Here is a 24,213-nt window from a genome sequence, read left to right on the forward strand (position 1 = left end):
AAAATAAAATAAAATAATAAAATAAAATAAAATAAAAATAAAATAAAATAAAATAAAATAAAATAAAATAAAATAAAATAAAATAAAATAAAATAAAATAAAATAAAATAAAATAATAAAATAAAATAAAATAAAAATAAAATAAAATAAAATAAAATAAAATAAAATAAAATAAAATAAAATAAAATAAAATAAAATAATAAAATAATAAAATAAAATAAAATAAAATAATAAAATAAAATAATAAAATAAAATAAAAGGAAGTAGAGGACCTACTGGGAAAGAAACTCCATATTTATATTCCTTTATTCTTTTATATTTTGAGTTGAGTGTCTGTTCTTTCCTGTTGCAAAGATAAATCAATTACTGCTGTACCTTGAGCTTTCTTCAGGGCTGGCTAGGAAAATTAAGAGAAGATTTTGGAAAACAGGCAAAAAGAAGTTCTTGTCTACTGTATGTTCTTCAACTTCAGGCTGTTTACTCTTTTGCTAGCTGATAGCTACAGCACCTGATTCCCATGATATTTGCTCATCCATTAACCAGCTAAATTGTCTTATAGCCTTGGTTTAGCTGAGCTCCATTGTTAAGGGGAATGCAGGAAACACTGTTGTATTACTGATAAAGCTGAATATTTGTAGCTTAGAACTGAAAGGAGGAGTCTTTCCCTACTGGCACTGATGATGTTACCCAGTTTTGGTAATAAAACACCTGCAGGAAAACAACCAAGCTCAGAGAGCACCAATACTCTCATTATTGAACTGATATTATGGGATGGACTGGGACTTGGTAGTCTCCTAGTAACAAGAGAATGGCGGCAACAGTGCCCTTCTGGCTTTGTGTTCAATTTGGTTAATCACTTCTTCACTTTTCTTTCCTACTTCTAATTTCATGGCTGTTTATTTTCTCTGCCTGGAATTCATATGGAGGAATGTGTCCTGTTTTGTATTTGCTGCTAGGCCAGCATCTTGGCAGATTATACCATTTCTCCTCCTTTTCCTTTAATTGATTCTGTGTCCTCATCTCTTCCTCTTCCAGCCTGCCCCATTGTTTCCCTGGCTTCCCATTGTTGCTTTAATTTTCCTGGCTCTTCCTGCAGTGCGTAAGCAGGATGGGAGAAGACAGAGGATTTTAACGTACTCCTTTACCAGTGAGTAATTTTCCCTTTCATGTCTGCTGTGTCTTCTAGTAGCCACCTCCATACTTGTTCTGCAATTGATGCCGCTATATATCAACGGACTGTGGTATAAATGGATTAGTGGATAGTTAGGAGGGCTTTCAGGATTACATAAATATACACCTTCAGACTTTTTTTAAGTTGGGAAATTTAATGCAAACAGACTAAAAAAATATGGTGCACAAAATCAATTTTTCTCTCCTGTTGAATTTTCTAATTCTTAAATCAACTTCTGATAGTTTTATATTTTGTATTCTGGCTACAACTGTTTCAGGAATTATGTTAACAATTTATGGAGGTTATTACTTGATTATTTATTAATAGATATAATATAGGTGAAACCAAAATTAGACAAGCTGATGCTGATCTGCTTTTATGACTATATATTTAACTATAGTAGAATTAAAAGCAGATAAATTAGAATTCTTCTGTCATAAATATTAACAAGCCATGTATATGAAAAGCTAAGCTTACACATTTTAAATCAGAAGAAGGTATCTATTAAACAAAATATATTAATGCAATATAAATATTTAACAGATTATAAAACAAAATTAAAAGATTTGTAATTTCAACCATATTACTGTTCTTCAATCAGATGCCAACTATCAGAAACTATGAAATTTATACTTTATGTAATGAAGCATTGCTTAGTAAAATCATTTTGATATTCTGTTAATTAGGAGAGATATACATGAGTGCAGGTTCATGTGGGGATATCGTTAAGTATGCAAAATATAACAGTGTATGATGCTGGATATATCGCCTTTAACCTTTCATTTTGATCTAATAGTGAAAATATTTTATGAAGGAATAATATATTGTCCTATATTTGTTTTAAACATTAATATTAACTTTTGGGATGAATGAATGAAGACCTAGTTTACAGTTAATAATAAGATGCAGCCATGATTGGTAAGATTGGATGCTTCATGATTTAAATGAGATGGCTGCTTCATTGTACTTGAGTGCAATGGTGGAAATAAGATGTTGGAAAACGGAGTGCACGTAATTGAAGCATATTGGCATTTGGCTTAACAAAATGACAATGGATTGGTCTTGATCTTTAGTACTTGTTTAGAATCTGATTATCTTGAATTTCTTATTAAGTCAATGAGATAGACTTTTAGTCCTGATAGTTTGTTGTAAGCTAGCCTCAGTTTTATTGCTACATAATACTTCAAGTGCATAGTTCTGATATTTTTGCTACTACCAGGAGTCTGTACTAACACTAAAAGACAATTGGCTCTACTTGCACATAAAACACAAAGCTGAAAAAAATAACATGACAATTGCTACTGATTCAAAAAGCTTTGTTCAAGTAGCAACTACCTATTGTTTACTGGGCTCAACAATACTGTTAGCATTGAACCTCATGACACCTGTCTGAAATGGTATAGGGTTTCCTGCCTGAGCAGGGGTTGGACTAAAGACCTCCAACCTTTCCAACTCTATAACAACAACAACAACAACAACAACAACCTTATTTTTCACATTTGGGCAACTGATTATAGAATCAGTGAGTCAAGACTTGGCGAATAATAAATAAATTCTATTAAACACATTGCTGCCAATTGGTGCTTGCAATACTGCCCCTAAATATGATAATGGTAATGGGTATGAACTAAAATATCAGTCAAGTAAGAATAGCATTCTTTTAAAACAAATATATTGTTTTCAGTTGTTCTTACAATAAATTTATCAATAGTGGTCCAAACACATTTTGTATTGTTAAAGGGAAAGTGGGATCCCATGCTACACTAATTTAAAATCAAATATTCAATAAGGAAGGTGTATTAAATTTTACCAAACTGAATTTTGTTTCATTTATATAAATATTTTATTCTATCTCTAGTAATTTTTTTCATGATACTCTATTGGATTTGTATCTCCATAATTGTGAGGGGAAAGGCTTAATGTTCATGCTTATGTAAATAGATAGGCCTTGATGAGTTCATGAGTTATTCCAATATGTCTTGCATAAATTAATACCTGCTACAGGCGAACAAAATTAAAGAAGAAAAAGAAGAAAAGGTCTCATGTTTAAGTATGTATTGTGCTGGAAACAAAAGTAGCATGACTTTATTCTTATATTTCTCTTATCTTCCTATTAAGTAGCATAGCATTGTAGCAGACAGTATTGTAGACAATTGGCACAACATTACACCTTGATAATAACTAACATTGTTAAATGGAAACAATAAGAATTAAAATAACTTTTTGTATACTTTTGAGTATGCTTGACAAAATGGCAGTAAGGAATCTCTAATCTTAATGGTGTGTGTATTTAAGGTGTTAAAATATTAATAAAAATTTCAAGCTGTGCACAGTATTATTTTCATAATGACGTGTTTTCATTGTATAAATAGAAGATGAAAAATTGCTAAGTCCAATTGATGATGAAAAACTGAAATGTGCTGTTGTATAATATAAGTAAATCTCTTAATTTAAGACCTATTTTCTTCATCCTAAAACCTTATTGCTTTTTTACATTTTTCTTTCTGTTCAAAGATGTTTTTGGCAATTTTTTTGGCAATTTTTGCCTCTTAACTATTTTTTATTTTATTAGCATTTTTAATCAAGCCATGATTTTTTAAACTGTTTACTGTGTTATAATATCATGTAAATTATCAAATATCAAAGAATTATTGGAGGTACCATAAATAAACAATACTTCATTTATCAGATATCCTCACCACATTTTTTTATCTTTACAGTTTATGTCTCAGGTTCTATAGATCATTTCCCATCCAGTTGAGAGTTCCATAGTCTTCTAGCATTATCTTTTCAATTCTCAGGAAAATTTTCTTATTTGCTTCTTTGACAAGCAAAACATTTCTTCTTGTTTTTCTCCCCCCCCCACCCTTTCTTCTGTGCAATCCAGTCAATTTATTTCTTCCCTAATTGTCTCTCTCTATTTTTCTGGTATCACATAAGGCCTACATATTTCTGTGCATGCATTTAAGAATATAAGAAACTAAAATCTTGCATGAATATTAGGTATATATCATTCAAGCTTAAAGTTCTTTACACTGGTGGATGAGGAGTCTTCCATTCATTCTGGAGTTGTCCATGTTTGTTGGCTGTAGCTGCAGTTGTCATGTGCTGAAGTTAAAATACTGTACTCTGTATACAAACCCAAAGTACTACCAGTGCTCTAATACTGATTTTAATGCAAACATGGCACAGAATCTATAAAAAGATTGCAGACTATATCCAGAACAATGGATGACCTTGCCCAGAATTGTTTGATTTGCTTAGGAATATGCTGAGAAAGAACTTAATTCTATACTAGTTAAGATCCTTTATCAAGCAATAGTCATAGATTAACTCAGAATTTTATACATGTTAATTTATTTAGCCATTGAGCTTTGATCAGTTAGAATATGTTGTTGCCAGTAATGTAGTGTTTCCACAGTATTTGCTATTGTCCAGTTTGAATATGTAATTATTCTAGCTTAAGTTTATGATTTTTTGAGTTTACTTTCTGGATTTATGATATTGCTTTTTGCAACATTAGCTGCAAAAGCAACTGAAATGACTGAATTTATTTTTACGGAATAAAACTGTGAGTGCATTTCCACCCATGCCTCAGATGTTTATAAAACTGCTTCTACTGATAGTTGTGTTAGAGTCTACTCTTCAAAAAGCAGCCTGAAAAACTTGCATATAACATGTGAAAATGATATCTCAGTTTGTCTAATATGTGTGAATAAAGCATTACTTATGAGGTTATAAGATTGCAGATAGTGATAATTCATAAGTATTAGAGATAGCTTCAAGGTAATGGCATCATGCTAAAATACGTACATGGACATTGTATGCCACATGGACTTGATCTTAAAGAATTTTATTTCATTTTGAATATAATATGAAGTTGGGTACATTTGGAAAACTGTTAATCTTTACAGAAAAATCAAATTAAAAACTGAACGCTTATTTAAGCTCTATAAAATAAAAAAACTCCCTAAAGCTTATTTTAGGGAGAAGAAACCTTTGGTGAATCAATGTGATCCTTTGGTTCACAGAAGGTTGGGCTCAGGGAGCCACATAACTGGATTTCAGCAAAGATTCTGCTGAATTTATGAATAGCAGCATGTTTGTTGACTTGATGTGTTGACCTTCCTCTTGACTGAGCAAGCTGCAGAGGAAGACAGGAATATTTTTAAAGCAATTTTCTACCACTTGCAGATCTATCCTGTTGATTCTTCTTTGAAGAAGTTAAAATATGTTAAATACAACTATGTGATGGTAGAATCATAAATAGTAATGTTCCTTTGATAAAATGGGGGTGGGGAGATGAGGGGATCTAGGTTGGTTACTTCCAGGGCTTTTTTTCTCATAGAACGCTCAGAACGGAGTTCCGGCACCTTTTTTGGATGGAACCTTATAGGGTAGGCAAGGCAGGTTGTATGACATGTGTCAGTTCCGGCACCTTTTTCTTTTACAAAAAAAGCACTGGTTACTTCTATCTGAAGGTTGAAACGCCTTCAAGCAGTAGTAGCTGTGAATGAGGCACATCCCTGCCCAAAAAGCAGGAGCATTTTAATAGTGAAGATTTTGATGATTAACCAAATTTCACTGAAATTATACCACATCTTTTTGTAATCTCAAATGATTTTGTTAGGTCTCCATTAACAATTATTTGTGCTTTCTGTGAAGTATAAAATAATCTTACCCATTTTACAAAATTCTTTCCAAAATTTATATCTTCCAAAACCTTGAATAAGAAAGCCCAATTCATATTGCTAAGCTTGTAAGCCGCCCTGAGTCTTCTGAGAAGGGCGGGATATAAATGGAATTAAAATAATAAATAAATAAATAAATATTGTCGAAGGCCTTCCCTCTGCATCTAAGAAAAATCTGTGTGGTTTGTTTTTCATTATGTTCTTCCATTTTTTTCAGAATGTCTAACACATTTCTAACATAAAGGTTTTTTTAGGTAAAAAACCTACATTGATCCTCATGAATAAATTCTTACAAAATTATTTTTAGTCTATCAGTTAAAAGGGTTTTGAACAACGTTTGTTCAATAATATCGATTTATAGTTTCTTGTAAAGTCAAATCTTGTCCTCTTTAGGTAATAGTACCATATTGAACTCTTTCTAGCTCTCTGACATTTTTCTGGCCTGAAGGATAGAATTCATTGTGCTTTGTAAAGGATGCAAAAGTTCACCATCAAAACATAATAAAGTTGCCTAAAATATTTGGTTGTTAATATACAGATGGAACAATGGGAAATTGTGCTACTAAAATTATTGAAATTTGCATTATGTTATAATCTTAAAAGTGTTTTTTTTATAAAATGGTGTACCAATGGTATTTGTCACCAGAGAAATTGTCTAGATTTATCTTAGAAACATGAACAATAAGAAGGGATAGATTCAGAGGTTTTTAAATATTAATATACAACTGGAACCAGAGGTTTTCTTTTGGGATTGATGAACAATCAGAAAAAAAAACTTAGAACTTTGTTTTTGTGCATGCTAATTACATTGAGATTATTGTATGTGCAAAGAATGAAAGGTTTTTTTTTCCTATTTTTCATTTACCTCTTTTCTTGCATTTTAGGTTTCATTTTGATTTCTTTCTTTTCTTTTTCTCATTTATATTAATTTTTATTTTCTTTTAAAATTACACACACACATACACACATATGATAAAGGCATGTGGTGTCACTTCATATATATATCTTTATACTTCTAGTTTTTTTTTAAAGAACTGAAATTCCCCCATCTCTGGCTACAATATTTACAGAACCACAGAACCTTTTTTATGTTTGTGCTTCCTTCTATCTTGCTGTGACATATATAGCAGACTGTCTTAATACTCTTGTTTTAGTAGCACAGCCTTTAAATAATTAGCATGATTTTCTTCAAGAAAAGTGAGGATTGCATAGTAAAACGAACCACATGAATTGACTAAGCCAGGGGTCGGCAACCTGAAAAAGGAAAAGAGCCACTGGGAACCGGTTCCATCACACATAAAAAAAAGTGAGAGCCGCGTGCGTGCATCCATGCACGCGCATGCGCAAAAAAAGTTTTTCGCATGCGCAAAACAGTTTTTTCTTGTGCATGCGCGGATGCGTGCAGTTGCCATTTTTTTATGTGTGATGGAACCGGTTCCCGGTTGCGCGCCGGCGACGGCCTGTCTGCAAAGCTGCCGCTTTCGGCAGCCTGCAAACGTGCTGCGGCAGCTTTCTCAAAGAGCGGCGCCGCTGCCCGTTCGCGCGGAGGTACGCGCACACCTCTCCAAAGGTTTGGGGAGGTGCGTGCGCACCTACGGTCATTTGGAGAGGTGCACGTGCACCTCTCGGAATGGGCAGCGGTGCCGCTTGTTGGGAAAGCTGCTGCAGCCCATCTGCAGAGCTGCCGCTTTCAGCAGCCTGCAAACGTGCCACGGCAGCTTTCCCAAAGAGCGGCGCCGCTGCCCGTTCACGCGGAGGTGCGCGCGCACCACTCCAAAGGTTTGGGGAGGTGCGTGCGCACCTACGGTCATTTGGAGAGGTGCACGTGCACCTCTCGGAATGGGCAGCGGTGCCGCTTGTTGGGAAAGCTGCTGCAGCCCATCTGCAGAGCTGCCGCTTTCAGCAGCCTGCAAACGTGCCACGGCAGCTTTCCCAAAGAGCGGCGCCGCTGCCCGTTCGCGCGGAGGTACGCGCACACCTCTCCAAAGGTTTGGGGAGGTGCGTGCGCACCTACGGTCATTTGGAGAGGTGCACGTGCACCTCTCGGAATGGGCAGCGGTGCCGCTTGTTGGGAAAGCTGCTGCAGCCCATCTGCAGAGCTGCCGCTTTCAGCAGCCTGCAAACGTGCCACGGCAGCTTTCCCAAAGAGCGGCGCCGCTGCCCGTTCACGCGGAGGTGCGCGCGCACCACTCCAAAGGTTTGGGGAGGTGCACGCGCACCTCTGCCCATTCGGAGAGGTGCGCGTGCACCTCTCCAAATGGGCGGTGCCACTCTCCATTTGGAGAAGTGCGCACGCACCACTGCCCGTTCGAAGAGGTGCACGCACACCGGGCGGCTGGGAGCCGTATGCGGCTCTGGAGACGCGGGTTGCCGACCCGTGGACTAAGCAAAAGAGCAAAATACTCCAATCTGTATCTTTTTTTCCCCTCTATCATTTTAAAATGTGAAGTCACAAGCTATGATATAATCAAAAAAGCTGATGGAAAAGAGAATGCTAAAGAAGACTTTTTTTGTTTTTGCTCCAGTAAAATAGCTTTGAATTCTCTTTTTTAAAAATGAATCATTCTATTTTTCTTTGATTATCCTTTGTAATGCAGTAAAAAGTCTTACATATATCTACAGTTTGCTGTAATATGACTGATTACATCAGTCTGCAAAAAGAATCTTTTCAAACGTGAATTTTGTAATTGATTATTATTATTCTAGAGTCTAGTAACCAAAATAAAATGTTCAGATGTAATGCAAACATATATCTAAAATGTAACTTCATCCTTATCTGCAATATTTTAAAATAGCAAAATATGCCTTCTATATTTTAAACGGTTGTATTCATTATTTTGTTTTATACTTTTAAAATTAATCTGATGTATGGATCTTTCCTTAAGACTTCCAACACTTTCCTTAAATGGTACTTTTAAACAGAGAACTTTTATAAGTTAAAATATATTTATTTCACTTATTTTTAGAAGTGGATCTTTATGGATATATTGAACTTTTTATATTTATATTAACTCGACTTGAAAGTTTAAGATCTAGTCTTTACATGCAACTCATAAATCTTGGCAATGTAATTAAATACAGGAATTTTCACAACGAGATAGATGTTTGTGATCATTTTCTGTTTTTATATATATATATATATATATATATATATATATATATATATATATATATATATATATATATATGTGTGTGTGTTTTCTGAGGTTTTCGCTGGTGTCTGTATGTGTGTGTGTGTGTGTGTGTGTGGACCTTTGGTCATTCGGGTTTTTTCCCGCGTAAAAATGAAGGTGTAGGCGCAACGTTTCGACGGAATCCCATCCGTCATCATCAGCCTGGTGGCTTCTGCTTCCTTCTTCCTTCTACAGTTTGCTTCTCCCAGAAGAAGGAAGCAGAAGCCACCAGGCTGATGATGACGGATGGGATTCCGTCGAAACGTTGCGCCTACACCTTCATTTCTATGTGGGAAAAAACCCGAATGACCAAAGGTCCACACACACACACACACACACACACACACACACACACACACACACACACACACATATATATATATATATATATATATATATATATATATATATATGAAAAGATCTATAATCAATTTCTTGTTCTTGTATCAGAAGCAATATAACAGAAACAAAATGCTTATATGGAAGTATTTCAATATAATTCCACAGTAGAAATTTCCTGAATGATACTTGCCCTTGCAAAAAAAACCCATGAATCAATTTGGACAGATTCTTTCAGGTATTGCTTTTATTTTTTAAAAAAAATATTGTTATAAATTAATTTCAGTGAAAAAAAATAAGTTCATGAATTGTTTTAAAAATATTACAGATATATAAATAATTACCAGATATAAACAAATAAAAAAGCATTTTAAAAATATTTAATGTCCTAGATCTAATGTACTATAAATATTATTAATCCAAATGGATTAAGTAATTAATGTTGACTCTTTGGACATTATTTCCCTTTATTTGTTTCCTTTATTTTATTTATTTACTAGATAAATTATAAACTAATTTACTTACTTACTGGCATGAAAGACTTTCACTGGTTCCTAATACATTTGCAGAAAGGAACAGTACTAAAACATCAACAATGCTTTTGAAATCCTGATTATAAACAAGAACAAAGACAACTCCAACTAATTCATGACCCCAAAACTGATAATAATATTTCTCTTCCAAAGGTCTCAAAAATAAGTTTGTAATAATTTTCAGAAACTCTCTTGCTTTCTATGTGTCAGTGTGGTTGAATTGTACTTGGCAATTCACCCCAGGAAGGTGTGTGCTGCTGCTAGCATGTGCCAGCCAATGCCTGGGTCTGGACCAGTTGTAACTTCCAGGGGGCTGGTAAAGGCAATCCAATACAGATCCTACTACTCTAGTCCAAATGGGGAGCAATGAGGGCATGGGTCACCATTGAGACTCATTTTCTATCTTTTTAACTTTTACATGTCTCTAACATTGTCTTTAGAAAAAAACACATTTATTTCACTTGATATTAAGCAAACATTTGTTGCAGAAGGGGGAATAAAGTAATTAACACCAAACTGCTGTATTTCAGTTTTGATACTGTTTGTAATAATGTTATATAGGGACTGTCTCACAGAGTAAGGGTCAAACTTAGGAGTACCTGAATGTACAGACCTGGCTTTACTGTTAGTTTCCAGTGATGGTCTTCCTTTGCCAGGTTTTTCAGAGTAAAGACTTCCAAAATTCCAGGACAAATAAAGTCACAGCACATCTGGAAAGTGTCAGATAAGTGGATAGAACATTGGAGAGGCAGCATAGATGAATCAGAGGGACTGCTTGCTCATTTTGCAAATTTTCATTATATACTTTTCTTTTGGCTAGATTCCAAGATTAGGGGAATCCCTGCTAGGAGAAAAGGAGGCTTTGGAAAAAAAGAAGTTTTTGATGAAAGACGTACATGGAGAAATGTTTCCTGCCATCCATATATACTTTTAAATTGTGTGTTGCTTTGTAGAAAATTTGCAGGATCAAGATTATTGTCCACCACTGTTTTAGCACAAAGGAGTACCTAGATTGTATATTAAACATAAAAACAAGACATGATGTTTAATTTACAGAAATAGACATGAATATTTCAATAAAATATTTTATCATACCAATAAACTACAGACTATGTTTAAGCTTTTAAGATTACCAAATCATTTCAAGTATCAATCAGTACATTCTTATTCAAAGAAAACTCCTGAGATTGAATTTCTACCAATTTGTTTTAGTAAAACAACTGTACCATTAAAATCATCATTGTTAAAATCCTGGAATTCAAGGTTTATTGTGGAACTCTTAGATGCTTTTCAGTGTGAGAGTTATTTCACATTTACTTGTACTTTATGTTGATAACTGACTTTTCTTCTTCATCAGTTTATTCATTTCTGTTCTACTTGTTTATTCCAGAAAGAATGGCTTCAAAATAAAATGTATTTGTAGCTTAGAAGTATTGAGCAAGATTCAGTATTATGATTTCTCTTATATGTCATCATAGACCCCCCACTCTCCTGACAACATTTAAGATTCCTTCCAGTAATTACATTAAATAATATTTGAAATGTTACTTCCAGGGAAGGTGCATAATTCAGTTATAGTATATATTCCTTATGTGCTGCTGTTGTCAAAGTATTTGATTGGGTTGTATGTGATAATACAACAGCATGACTGATTCAGAGCACCTTCAGATATAGTCGCAGGGGGAGTGGTAAACTGAGACATAGTCATTCTCAGAGGATAAACCTATGACTGTTGGTTAGAAAGTGATGAAGTGTAGGTGAAATAGTTCTTTGAAATGTGACCAGTAAAGCAGGACCAGTAAGCAGTGGTTTAATCTGCCATGATTTAGAGTGAACTTTATCATCATGCTGACAGAGGACAATCAGCTGTTTAATATGGCTTCATTCTAATTTTCAATAAAGATTTTTTTTCTTGCTGTGTTACACTGATGCTGACTTGAGTCCAGGCCTAGCAATCTAGTTAAGCTGTATAAAGTTATTTCTCTGCTCTGCCAACTTTAGAACAAGGAAGCTTGACAAGGGATGGGGTAGAGAAGCTCACTTCCTGTTTATAGCAAGATCATGAGATGTTACCAGATCCTATCTATATGTCCCAACAGACTTTCTAAGTCCAAAACAACAACAACAACAACAATGAAACTCTAAAATAGGAGATTGGGAACATGCATGCCTTACATAAGGTACCATCTGTTCCACAGCTATATAAAAATTTGCAAATGCAGGAGGTTTTTTTTAATGCAGAAAATTATTATAATTAAATAAATTGAAGCAAACATTTACAGAGATTAACGCCATGATAACTGATATTATGCAGACTGCATTTTAATGCTTTTTCAGACTCTCAGTGGTCTAAAAATCAGTTTTTATTCTTTATTTTGGAAAATAATGATTTATTGGTCTTGAGTTATAAGCTGACAGACTGTGGAAAGACAAACTGATATCTGAAAACAGGAGTAGAATAGCATCAACTTTGAGATACAAAAACTACAAACCACAGCTTCTCTTCCTAATTCTATAACTGTTTATCCAGATACTACACAATATGGTTTTCAATTACAGCTACTCATTTAATTTAATTTTAATTTAATTTATTAATATTTCTATACCGCCCTTCTCCCGGAGGACTCAGGGCGGTGTACAGGGCAAGAATAAAACACAGAAATTTACAAAAACTAAAAGATAATTAAATGCATGCCCGATTAAAATACAATTGATACATAGTAAAAAACCCCAATAAAAATAATAAAAAACCCCACCAATCCCCCCTCAGGCCAGGCCAGCTTGCTCGAACAAGTATGTTTTCAGATCGCGGCGAAAGGAGCGTAGATCGGGCGCCGTCCGGAGCTCAACCGGTAACTGGTTCCATAGCTCCGGGGTGCCCACAGAGAAGGATCTCCCCCTGGGGGCCACCATTCGGCATTCTCTGACCGGTGGCACCCTGAGGAGACCCTCTCTGTGGGAACGCACAGGGCGCAGGGAGCTTGATGCCGGCAGCAGATGTTCCCTGAGGTACTCCGGCCCCATGCCATGGAGGGCTTTGAACACCATTACTAGCACCTTGAATCTCACCCGGAAGACAACTGGCAACCAATGCAGCTCACGGAGCAGAGGTGTCACATGGGAGTATCGGGAGACTCCCAACACAACTCTCGCGGCTGCATTCTGTATCAGTTGGAGCCTCCGGGTGGTCCTCAAGGGAAGTCCCATGTAGAGAGCGTTGCAGTAGTCTAGACGAGAGGTCACGAGCGCGTGAGTGACCGTGCATAAATCATCCCGGCTTAGATAGGGCCGCAACTGGCGCACCAGGCGAACCTGGGCGAAAGCCCCCCTAGTCACAGCCACCATGTGATCTTCCAAGGTGAGCTGCGAATCTAGGAGGACTCCCAAGTTGCGAGCCCTATCTACGGGGGGTAATAATTCACCCCCCATAGAAAGAGATGGAATATCCGAATAGACCCGGGATGAAGGTATGCAAAGCCACTCGGTCTTGTCGGGGTTGAGTTGAAGTCTGTTCCTCCCCATCCAGACCCGAACCGCCTCCAGGCAATGGGACATCACGTTGAGGGCATCACTGGGGTGGTTTGGGGTAGAAAGAAAAAGCTGGGTATCATCAGCGTACTGATGATACCCAACTCCAAAGCCACGAATGATCTCACCCAGCGGTTTCATATAGATGTTGAACAGGAGAGGCGAGAGGACCGACCCCTGAGGAACTCCACAAACGAGAGACCTCGCGGTCGACCTCTGCCCTCCTGTCAACACCGACTGCGAGCGTCCCTGGAGATAGGAGGAGAACCACTGTAAAACCGTGCCTCCCACTCCCAATCCCCTGAGACGCCACAGCAGGATACCATGGTCGATGGTATCGAAAGCCGCTGAGAGGTCTAATAGGACTAGAACAGAGGAATGACCCCTTTCCCGAGCCCTCCAGAGATCATTCACCAGCGCGACCAATGCCGTCTCCGTGCTGTGCCCGGGCCTGAAACCCGATTGGTACGGGTCTAGATAATCCGCTTCATCCAGGACCAGAGGGAGCTGATGCGCCACCACACTCTCAACAACCTTCGCAAGAAAGCGAAGGTTGGAGACAGGACGAAAGTTGTTCAATACAGCTGGGTCCAAGGCAGGCTTCTTGAGGAGGGGCCTCACCACCACCTCTTTCAAGACGGCAGGGAAGCTACCCTCACTCAAAGAAGCTGATATAACTGCCTGGAACCAGCTGCGTGTCCTCTCCCGGGCTGCATAAACCAGCCAGGAAGGGCACGGGTCCAATAAACATGTGGTGGAGCTCAGTCTCCCCATAATCCTGTCCACTTCCTCCGGAGTCACAGAATCAAACTCCTCCCAAGTGATATCGACAAGACCACCCGCGTCCTGATCGCCAGACTCTGCCCAGTCAGAGTCCAGACCGGTCCGAATCCGAGTGATTTTGTCCGACAGATAATTGTTAAACTCCTCGGCACGACCCTGCAAGGGTTCCTCCCTCACCTCCTGATTAAGGAGGGAGCGAGTCACCCTAAACAGAGCGGCCGGGCGATTATCTGCGGACGCGATAAGGGTTCCGAAGTGATTAGACCTTGCCACCCTTATCGCAGCGAGATAAGACCTAATATGGGTTCTTAGTCGCAATCGGTCGGATTCGGATCGGCTGGACCTCCAACTGCTCTCTAGCCCCCGTCTCCGGCGCTTCATCTCCCAGAGCTCCGTGGAGAACCATGGAGCTCGACGGGATCTGCATCGGGTCAGGGGCCGCAAGGGTACAACTCGGTCAAGAGCCTCAGTGGCTGCCCTTTCCCAAGCTTCCACTAAGGCATCTGCCGAGCTGTGAGTGTGAGTGGGGGAGGCAGGTGGGGACCCCAGAGCTGCCTGGAATCTCGCGGAATCCATTAAGCGTCTGGGGCGGTACCATCTAACTGGTTCCACACACCCACGGCGGGGGGTGGCAAAACGGAAGACCAGCCGCAGGAGATAATGATCGGTCCATGACAGGGGCATAATAATTGGGGAGCCCCCACCAAGATCATCTAACCACCGACCAGATAAGAAAACTAGGTCAAGGGTGTGGCCTCCCTCATGAGTCGGTCCTGAAATTACTTGCGTCAGGTCCATGGCCGTCATGGAAGCCATGAACTCCCGAGCCAACTCAGATGATCCTCCCAGAGATGGTAGATTGAAGTCCCCCAAAACTATAAGTTTCGGGAACTCAACCACCAACCCAGAGAGGACATCGAGAAGCTCAGATGTACAAGCTAGATTGCCATTCATTTTTAAATTAAAATAAATTAATCAATTAAAGTACACTTAATGCAAACAAAGGAAAAAGAATAAAATAGAGAAAAAAGATAATTGATTGAAACAAATTGCAAGTATTCCTCATCAAGGTCAGATGAAGCAGGGTGTTTCCCAATGCTGATGGCAGCAGCTCTGCTCCTTTCCAAATTTTTATTTTTATTTTGCATCAAAAGGATAATGCAGGGCTTACCTTTTCAGAATCCAGCCTTATTTTTCTGCATGATGATTTGCTTTTCTTTTTAATATACCATTTTATTTTTATGCTTTAAATTAAACTAATTAATGCTTATGCTGCCTATCTCCTCTATAAGGCAACTGTTTTCCCAAGCTTTACATGGGTTCCCCTATATTTGCCTGGATCTCTTTGCATTCTTTTTTTTTAAATGGAGACCCTGTCCTTAACTATGCTTGTTTTAATATATATTCCATTTTTCCCTCCATGTCAAGCTTTTCCTTGGAGTAGAGGATAAGATATTCCTTAAACTAAATTGCTATCTATGTAATTTTGTGAAAATGACTGTTCCTTTTGACATTGCCTAGTTTATTGAACTCTAAATATTTTTATTCTTTTCTCTATATCAACTCATAAAATATCTTTACTCTCATGGACTGTTATTTTAGCTTAAGCAGGTCCTTCTCATTTTCTGTTCACTAAGCTATGATCACATAACTATATCTGCTGGGCTCACTGTGTCTCATTTAGTACATGAAGAAAAATGTTTTAATATAAAACCAAACAAGTTTCATTGGAATTGGTATAAATATTTTTCTCACATAGTATAGTAGTTTGAGGAAATAGCCTGTGAAGAAGATTTAGTCTGAAACACCCTAGGTTTCTTATTAAACAATCATTTGTGCATGCCACTTTCTTTGTTTATTTTATGCTGGTACTGGCCATTATTTTTGGAAGGGCAATAGACATAGGAGTCTTCCATAATCTGACTGGTTAGCCAAGACTAAAAATCTCCAGCCTCTTTCTTTTAAATATGTTCAAAGTGGATATGAATATCCTTCACCACTTAGAATATTAACATACTCATTTGTACCCATTTTATTTTTTTAGTTAGACCGTGAGAGAGTGATTTGCCTAAAGCAGGGGTGTCAAACTCAATTTCAGCATTGTGGTTGCCCTCAGGGGGCCGGGTGGGTGTGGCCTGGGTGGGCGTGGCCTACTGGGTGGGCATGGCTAAAGTGTGTATGGCCTACAGGGTGGGCATGGCCAGCTCTACATTGTTCACAACAAGGGTGCCTAGATCTGGCCCCCGGGCCTTGTTTGACATGTCTGGCCTAAAGCCACCCAGCCAGCTTTCAGCCTAAGGTGGGACTAGAACACACAGAGTCTCCTTGTTTCTAGCCTAGTGCCTTAATAACGATTCTAAACTCAAACTCAAACTTTCTCTCTCTCTCTCTCTCTCTCTCTCTCTCTCTCTCTCTCTCTCTCTCTCTCTCTCTCTCTCATGAGAAAAGGAAATTAGGCAACAGAAGTTGAGAATTTTCTGCACCTTTCACATTATGAAGCCAGTGCATGCAATCAGGCCTGGATTATAATATAGCAGTCAAAGGCTATCTTGCCAGTTTGACATATGAAGCATATTTGTCCCTTTATCAGCATCTCATTGTTAAGAATAAAATAAATTCCACTTCAAAGATGTTAGAAAAACAAAACAAGTTTTATTAAAGCGTTTGCAAAGGCTGGTGAACCGCTCTACATACAAGCAAGAGGCCACACCTATGATTTGTTTAGCATAAGCTGTCCTGTAGAATTTCCACATCCTTCCTTTCCAAATCCAGTTGATAGGTCCAGTCTGGTCACATGCTTTCTGACCGCCTAGCTGGTCACTTCTTATCCCAGTGCAGAATGCCTATCACAGCATTTAAAAACCCAAATGTTTTCTCATGTTTTCTTTATATAGAATGTAAGGGTAATTATTTTTAAAAAATACATTTGTATATACATTCCATCAGTTAGGCAAATGGTCAGCTTAAAAATATTTGGAGAATTTAACATGATCTCCCATTGCTTGCTGATAGAAAATTATTTTCCTGTTATGTATTTTATGCAATATATATATAATACATATGTAAATATACACAAAACCACAAAGTATGCATTTTATAAACTAAGCTGCTCTTGTGTACTAACAAATCTGAATTCCCAATAATGATTAAATGCACTCCACTATTCACACAAACATGCAACTAGTAGTAAGATATTTCCATTAGTGAATAATATTAATGCCTTTGTGTGCATGATAATATGCAATGCAAGCAAAATAAAACAACTATCCAAATGTTTTAAGTATAAAGCCTGCCAAGCACATTGTTTATATTTTAGACGTGATTCTCATGAACAAATGGAAAGTTATGGAAATAGCTTATATACCGTAACTTATATGCAAAAGACTACAAATTGTAGAAATATACACAAGAAAAATAATGCAATTTAATAATCACATTGGCTAAATTATTTTTATTTCAAAAATTTTTAGGGGGTTAGGGAGGCGGGAGGGTTCTTTTGGTTGTTTGGATAAGGGGGGCTATCCAACTACCGCTGTTCTGGCTAGGGCCGATGGAGATCGCAGGGGGGAGGAGCGGGGGTCGGTCACCTCCGGGGCTCCAGGGCTGGTCGTGGGGCTACCTATTCCCACGACATCAGGGAATGGCAGCAGATGGAGGAGCAGAGGGCCGTATCGATCTCAGGGAAGGCCTCTCCGCTGCTTACAAGCGGTGAGGCACTCCGACCCTCTGGCTCTACCCCAAGGTCCCGGGAGTGAGGGTGTGCAGCCCCCTGAGCTCCGGCTGGTGTATTTGAACGCCAGGTCCGTCTCTAATAAGGCTCCTCTCGTTCGTGATCTGGTCGAGGGTGAGCAGGCGGACCTGGCTTGCATCACGGAGACTTGGTTGGGCCCAGAGGGCGGGATTCCTCTGGTTGATCTTTGCCCACCAGGTTTCCGGGTGCTGCACCGGCCTCGGGCTCAGGGTAGGGGTGGGGGTGTGGCTGTTGTTATGAGGGAGACCTTGTGTCCGCGGGAGGCCACTGTTCCTCAGATAGTCGGGTGTGAGTCTCTCTTTTTGAGATGCGGCCCTGGTGCGCAGTTGGGCTTGCTGCTGGTGTACCTTTCGCCTAGTCACGCAGCAGCAGCCCTGCCTGAGCTGCTCGATGTCCTCTCTGGGCTGGTGGTTGAGTTCCCGAAACTTATAGTTTTGGGGGACTTCAACCTACCATCACTGGGAGGATCATCTGAGTTGGCCCGGGAGTTCATGGCTTCCATGACGGCCATGGACCTGACGCAGGTAATTTCGGGACCGACTCATGAGGGAGGCCACACCCTTGACCTAGTTTTCTTATCTGGACGGTGGTTAGATGATCTTGGTGGGGGCTCTCCAATTATTATGCCCCTGTCATGGACCGATCATCATCTCCTGCGGCTGGTCTTCCGTTTTGCCACCCCCCGCCGTGGGTGTTTGGAACCAATTAAATGGTACCGCCCCAGACGCTTAATGGATCCCCAGAGGTTCCAGGCAGCTCTGGGGTCCCCACCTGCCTCCCTTGCTCACAGCTCGCAGATGCCTTAGTGGAAGCCTGGGAAAGGACGGCCACTGAGGCTCTTGACCGAGTTGTACCCCTGTGGCCCCTGACCCGGTGCAGATCCCGTCGAGCTCCATGGTTCTCTGCGGAGCTTCGGGAGATGAAGCGTCGGAGACGGGGCCTAGAGAGCGGTTGGAGGTCCAGCCGATCCGAATCCGACCGATTGCGACTAAGAGCCTACATTAGGTCTTATCTCGCTGCGATAAGGGAGGCGAGGTCTAACCACTTCGCCACCCTTATCGCGTCCGCAGATAATCGCCCGGCTGCCCTGTTTAGGGTGACTCGCTCCCTCCTAAATCAGGAGGTGAGGGAGGATCCCTTGCAGGGCCGTGCCGAGGAGTTTAACCAACATCTGTCGGACAAAATCGCTCGGATTCGGACCGGTCTGGACTCTGACTGGGCAGAGTCTGACGATCAGGACACGGGTGGTCTTGTCGATATCACCTGGGAGGAGTTTGATTCTGTGACTCCGGAGGAAGTGGACAGGATCATGGGGAGGCTGAGCACCACCACATGTTTATTGGACCCGTGCCCTTCCTGGCTGGTCTATGCAGCCCGGGAGAGGACACGCAGCTGGTTCCAGGCAGTTATATCGGCTTCTTTGAGTGAGGGTATCTTCCCCGCCGTCTTGAAGGAGGCGGTGGTGAGGCCTCTCCTCAAGAAGCCTGCCCTGGACCCAGCTGTATTGAACAACTTTCGTCCTGTCTCCAACCTCCGCTTTCTTGCGAAGGTTGTTGAGAGTGTGGTGGCGCATCAGCTCCCTCTGGTCCTGGATGAAGCGGATTATCTAGACCCTTACCAATCGGGTTTCAGGCCCGGGCACAGCACGGAGACGGCATTGGTCGCGCTGGTGAATGATCTCTGGAGGGCTCGGGACAGAGGGCATTCCTCTGTTCTAGTCCTATTAGACCTCTCGGCGGCTTTCGATACCATCGACCATGGTATCTTGCTGCGGCGTCTCAGGGGATTGGGAGTGGGAGGCACAGTTTTACAGTGGTTCTCCTCCTATCTCTTGGGACGTTCGCAGTCGGTGTTGGCAGGGGGGCAGAGGTCGACCGCGAGGTCTCTCATTTGTGGAGTTCCTCAGGGGTCGGTCCTCTCGCCTCTCCTGTTCAACATCTACATGAAGCCGCTGGGTGAGATCATTCGTGGCTTTGGAGTTGGGTATCATCAGTACGCTGATGATACCCAACTTTTCTTTTCGACCCCAAACCACCCCAGTGATGCCCTCAACGTGATGTCCCGTTGCCTGGAGGCGGTTCGGGTCTGGATGGGGAGGAACAGACTTCAACTCAACCCCGACAAGACTGAGTGGCTTTGCATACCTTCATCCCAGGTTTATTCGGACATTCCACCTCTGGCTATGGGGGGTGAACTATTACCCCCCGTAGATAGGGCTCGCAACTTGGGAGTCCTCCTAGATTCACGGCTCACCTTAGAAGACCACATAGGAGCTGTGACTAGGGGGGCCTTCGCCCAGGTTCGCCTGGTGCGCCAGTTGCGGCCCTATCTTAGCCGGGATGATTTGTGCATGGTCACTCATGCGCTCGTGTCCTCTCGTCTGGACTACTGCAACGCTCTCTACATGGGGCTGCCCTTGAGGACCACCCGGAAGCTCCAACTGGTACAGAATGCAGCCGCGAGAGTGGTGTTGGGAGTCTCCCGATACTCCCACGTTACACCTCTGCTCCGTGAGCTGCATTGGTTGCCAGTTGTCTTCCGGGTGAGATTCAAGGTACTGGTAACGGTGTTTAAAGCCCTCCATGGCATGGGGCCGGAGTACCTCAGGGAACATCTGCTGCCGGCATCAAGCTCCCTGCGCCCTGTGCGTTCCCACAGAGAGGGCCTCCTCAGGGTGCCACCGATCAGAGAATGTCGATTGGTGGCCCCCAGGGGGAGATCCTTCTCTGTGGGCTCTCCGGAGCTGTGGAATCAGCTTCCGGTAGAGCTCCGGATGGCGCCCGATCTTCGCTCCTTTCGTCGCGATCTCAAGACATTTTTGTTTGTACAAGCTGGCCTAGCCTGATGGGGATCGGTAGGGTTGTTTTATTTTTGGTCTTTTAATTTTATCTCGGGGTTTTTTAGAACTGTACTTCTATTGTTTTTAATTAGGGCAATTGTTTAATCACCTTTTAATGTTTGTATTTGCTATTTTATTCTGCCCTGTGAACCGCCCTGAGTCCTCAGGGAGAAGGGCGGTATATAAATGTTATTAAATTAAATTAAATTAAATTAAATCTTTAAACTGCCACACTAGCTTTGAGTTCAAGATTTTTGGTGTTTAGTCTCATGTGGATTTGGAACAACTACTGTAAGTAGTCTGTAATACCTTCTCTTCTAATTAGCATACTTCATTCTAATAAAACCAAACATGACAAACATGAATAGTTGCTTTTTTGTGTTAAAATTATGTCTTTTAATATAGATATTATTGCTGAAGTATGAGGTTCTGATCCGTCCCAATGATGGGAAACACTAGTGAATTTTAAACTGAGAATAATATATTTTGATTCCTAAGACATGATATATAAAGGTAAAGGTAAAGGTTCCCCCGCACATGCGTGCTAGTCGTTTCCGACTCTAGGGGCCGGTGCTCATCTCCGTTTCATAGCCGAAGAGCCAGCGTTTGTCCGAGGACGTCTCCGTGGTCATGTGGCCGGGATGACTAGACGCCAAAGGCGCACGGAACGCTGTTACCTTCCCACCGTAGTGGTCCCTATTTTTCTACTTGCATTTTTTACGTGCTTTCGAACTGCTAGGTTGGCAGAAGCTGGGACAAGTAACAGGCGCTCACTCTGTTACGCGGCACTCGGGATTCGACCCGCCAAACTGCCGACCTTCTGATCGACAAGCTCAGCGTCCTAACCCACTGAGCCACCGCGTCCCTCCGACATGATATATACTAAACAATTAATGAAATAAAGTTTGTGTTATTGCTCAGGAATGTTAATGTTTCGATTCTTGCATTTCAGAATTGTTTTCATGTCCCATTGTTTTTAAATAATGGGAGTTTTAAAACCCACAAGCTTGTTAAAGTACATTTCATTCTATTTCTAGATTTGTTAGCTGTGCCTAAGCATCCTTATGCTGCAATGGAGAACTGGGGATTGAATGTTTTTGTGGAGCAAAGAATACTCCTGGATTCAAGCATTTCTTCCATATCATATTTACTGGATGTCACCATGGTTATTGTGCATGAACTATGCCATCAGGTAGGAGACAAACAATATCTTGAGTATTTTATAAATGAAATACATTTTAAATATTTTCCAAGATTTTTAATGTGAACAAACAGTGATGAAATTAAGTTGAGCACTTTTAAATCTTGTTTATTTCTTGATATATATTTAAGGTGTATTTAACTCTTTGAAATCAGTTGGAAATAAATCTTAATCTACCTTCAATTGAATGAGAACTCATAAATAAGCTGATGCATAAACCCTTTGTTTCATATAAATTCTTTAAACCATATACACAAAATAACAATAGCATTTTCCCTTTAAACAGAGTTAACAGGGTCATTTTTAAAGGAGTTCAATCAAGATAGAGATACAAAGTGATATTCCATTACCTTTGATTAGTTATTTCCAGCTCTCCTCCAAATAACTCTGCAAGAGCTTCCATAAACCTGAAATTCCTAACATTGATCTCAGATACTGGAGCTAGCCTTTGCTTTTCAAGATAATCTACCAATTTCTCAGATTTGCACCAGGCAAATGATAAAACGGATCATAGCATTGGTCAGAGTGTGTGTGTATGTGTTTGTGTAATAAAATAGTTTTAGTAGCCCATCATGCTTTCAGTTATGTTAAATCCAAATGCATATAAAAATATCAGTGCTGATGGAGACTATTTAGGTATCAGTATTTCGTGTTGTGTCTCAATTAAAGTATCCCTAATATTTAGCCTGAAGAGATCCAGTGAAAGGGAAATCATCAATGCTCTTGCTATTAGGAACTTTTTCCTTAAAGTTAATCTGGAACATTTCTTCCTACAGTAAGATTACAATTATCTTTCAGCTTGGAATAATAAAGGACAAACATTATCTGCTCTTTTTGTGACTTTCCCTCAGATATTTTAAGAGTGCAATTATATCCTTCATATTCTTCCCTTTTCAAGAATACAGTATAGATCCACAGTTCTTTTTTGCTGGAACTTAAAGCCCAGCCACTGTTTATTTTTTCCCTTCTTTGGGATTTCTACTGGTTATGTATTGGTCACTGTATTTCTTAATACTATTCTAATTTGTCGGAATCCTTCAGATATGGTGGTCAACAACTGGACAGAAATGCTGTGGCTACTGCCTGTAGATGGCCTTGGGCTAGGGCTGAAACAGGAAATAAGATTTGTCCCATGTCTGGGACTAAGCAAGTGTATTCTGAATGCTTAATTTCACACACACACACACACACACACACACACACACACACACACACACATGTTAAATGCTTGTTAACTATTTAGATTACCTTGCTAGGCCCCAAACATGGGAAAAATCTTTATTTCCTGTTTCGGCCTAACCGAAGGCCATCCACAGGTAGTAGTCACAACCGTGACAGCTCATATTTGTGTAAATTTTAGATTGCTAACAAAGAATTAAAGGGAGACTGATATGCATTTCAAACTTATTTGTTTTCATCAGGCAGCCATACCCTTCTGAGATTCGAACCTGGGCTGATTGCACATTAGGCAGTTGTTTTAACCTCTAGGCCACAAGCTGATGAAAACAAATAAGAGGGAAGATTGTCGGCGGGTAACACCCAGAGGGAGGGCCTTCTCAGTGGGTGCACCTGCCCTCTGGAACCAGCTGCCTGTGGAGCTGAGGACTGCCCCTGACCTCCGTTCATTCCGCTGGGACCTGAAGACCTGGCTCTTCAAGCTCTCTGGCCCAGGCTGAGAATTTTAATTCTAATTTTAATTGGGGTTTTTTACTTTTTCAGGGACTGTTATAATCTTTTTAATTGTTTTTAATTTTTGTATTTCTTGTTTTAATTACCCTGTTAACCACCCTGAGTCCTTCGGGAAAGGGCGGTATACAAATCCAATTAAATAAATAAATAAATAAATAAATAAACCATTGGGTAATAACTAGATCTTTTCATTAGCCATAGAATTTCGCTGATTTATCAGATTAAGGGCTCTTTGTAATTTGGTACCATACATGTTCCCACTCAGCACATTAAATATAACTCAATAAAACTGCTTCTTTATTATTTTGCAGCTATCATTTTCACAAAATTAAAAAATCTCTCATTTTTTTATATTTTAGCTTTCTCCCTTAGTAATTATTGTTGTAGGCCAATAGCAACCAGGATATCTTAATCATATTCTGATACTTTAACACAGAAAATGTTATCCAGTAATTTATCAGAAATATCAAACATTTATAATTACATATATACATATGAGTTTTTTTGACATTAGA

The 24,213-nt window shown here is 40.0% G+C and overlaps 1 protein-coding gene across 1 annotated transcript in view; it reads left to right on the top strand.

Moving 5' to 3' along the window:
• Positions 1–24,213, top strand: part of TRHDE (thyrotropin releasing hormone degrading enzyme) — a gene marked incomplete at both ends in the record, with an annotated part of 255,621 nt that overhangs the window by 108,718 nt on the left and 122,690 nt on the right. The window contains 1 exon segment of the mRNA XM_083365939.1: positions 21,846–22,000. Within this exon segment, the coding sequence (XP_083222065.1) occupies positions 21,846–22,000 (155 nt within the window).

This window comes from Vipera ursinii (genome assembly GCF_947247035.1).
Source record: "Vipera ursinii genome assembly, chromosome: 6".
NCBI lineage: Eukaryota > Metazoa > Chordata > Lepidosauria > Squamata > Viperidae > Vipera > Vipera ursinii.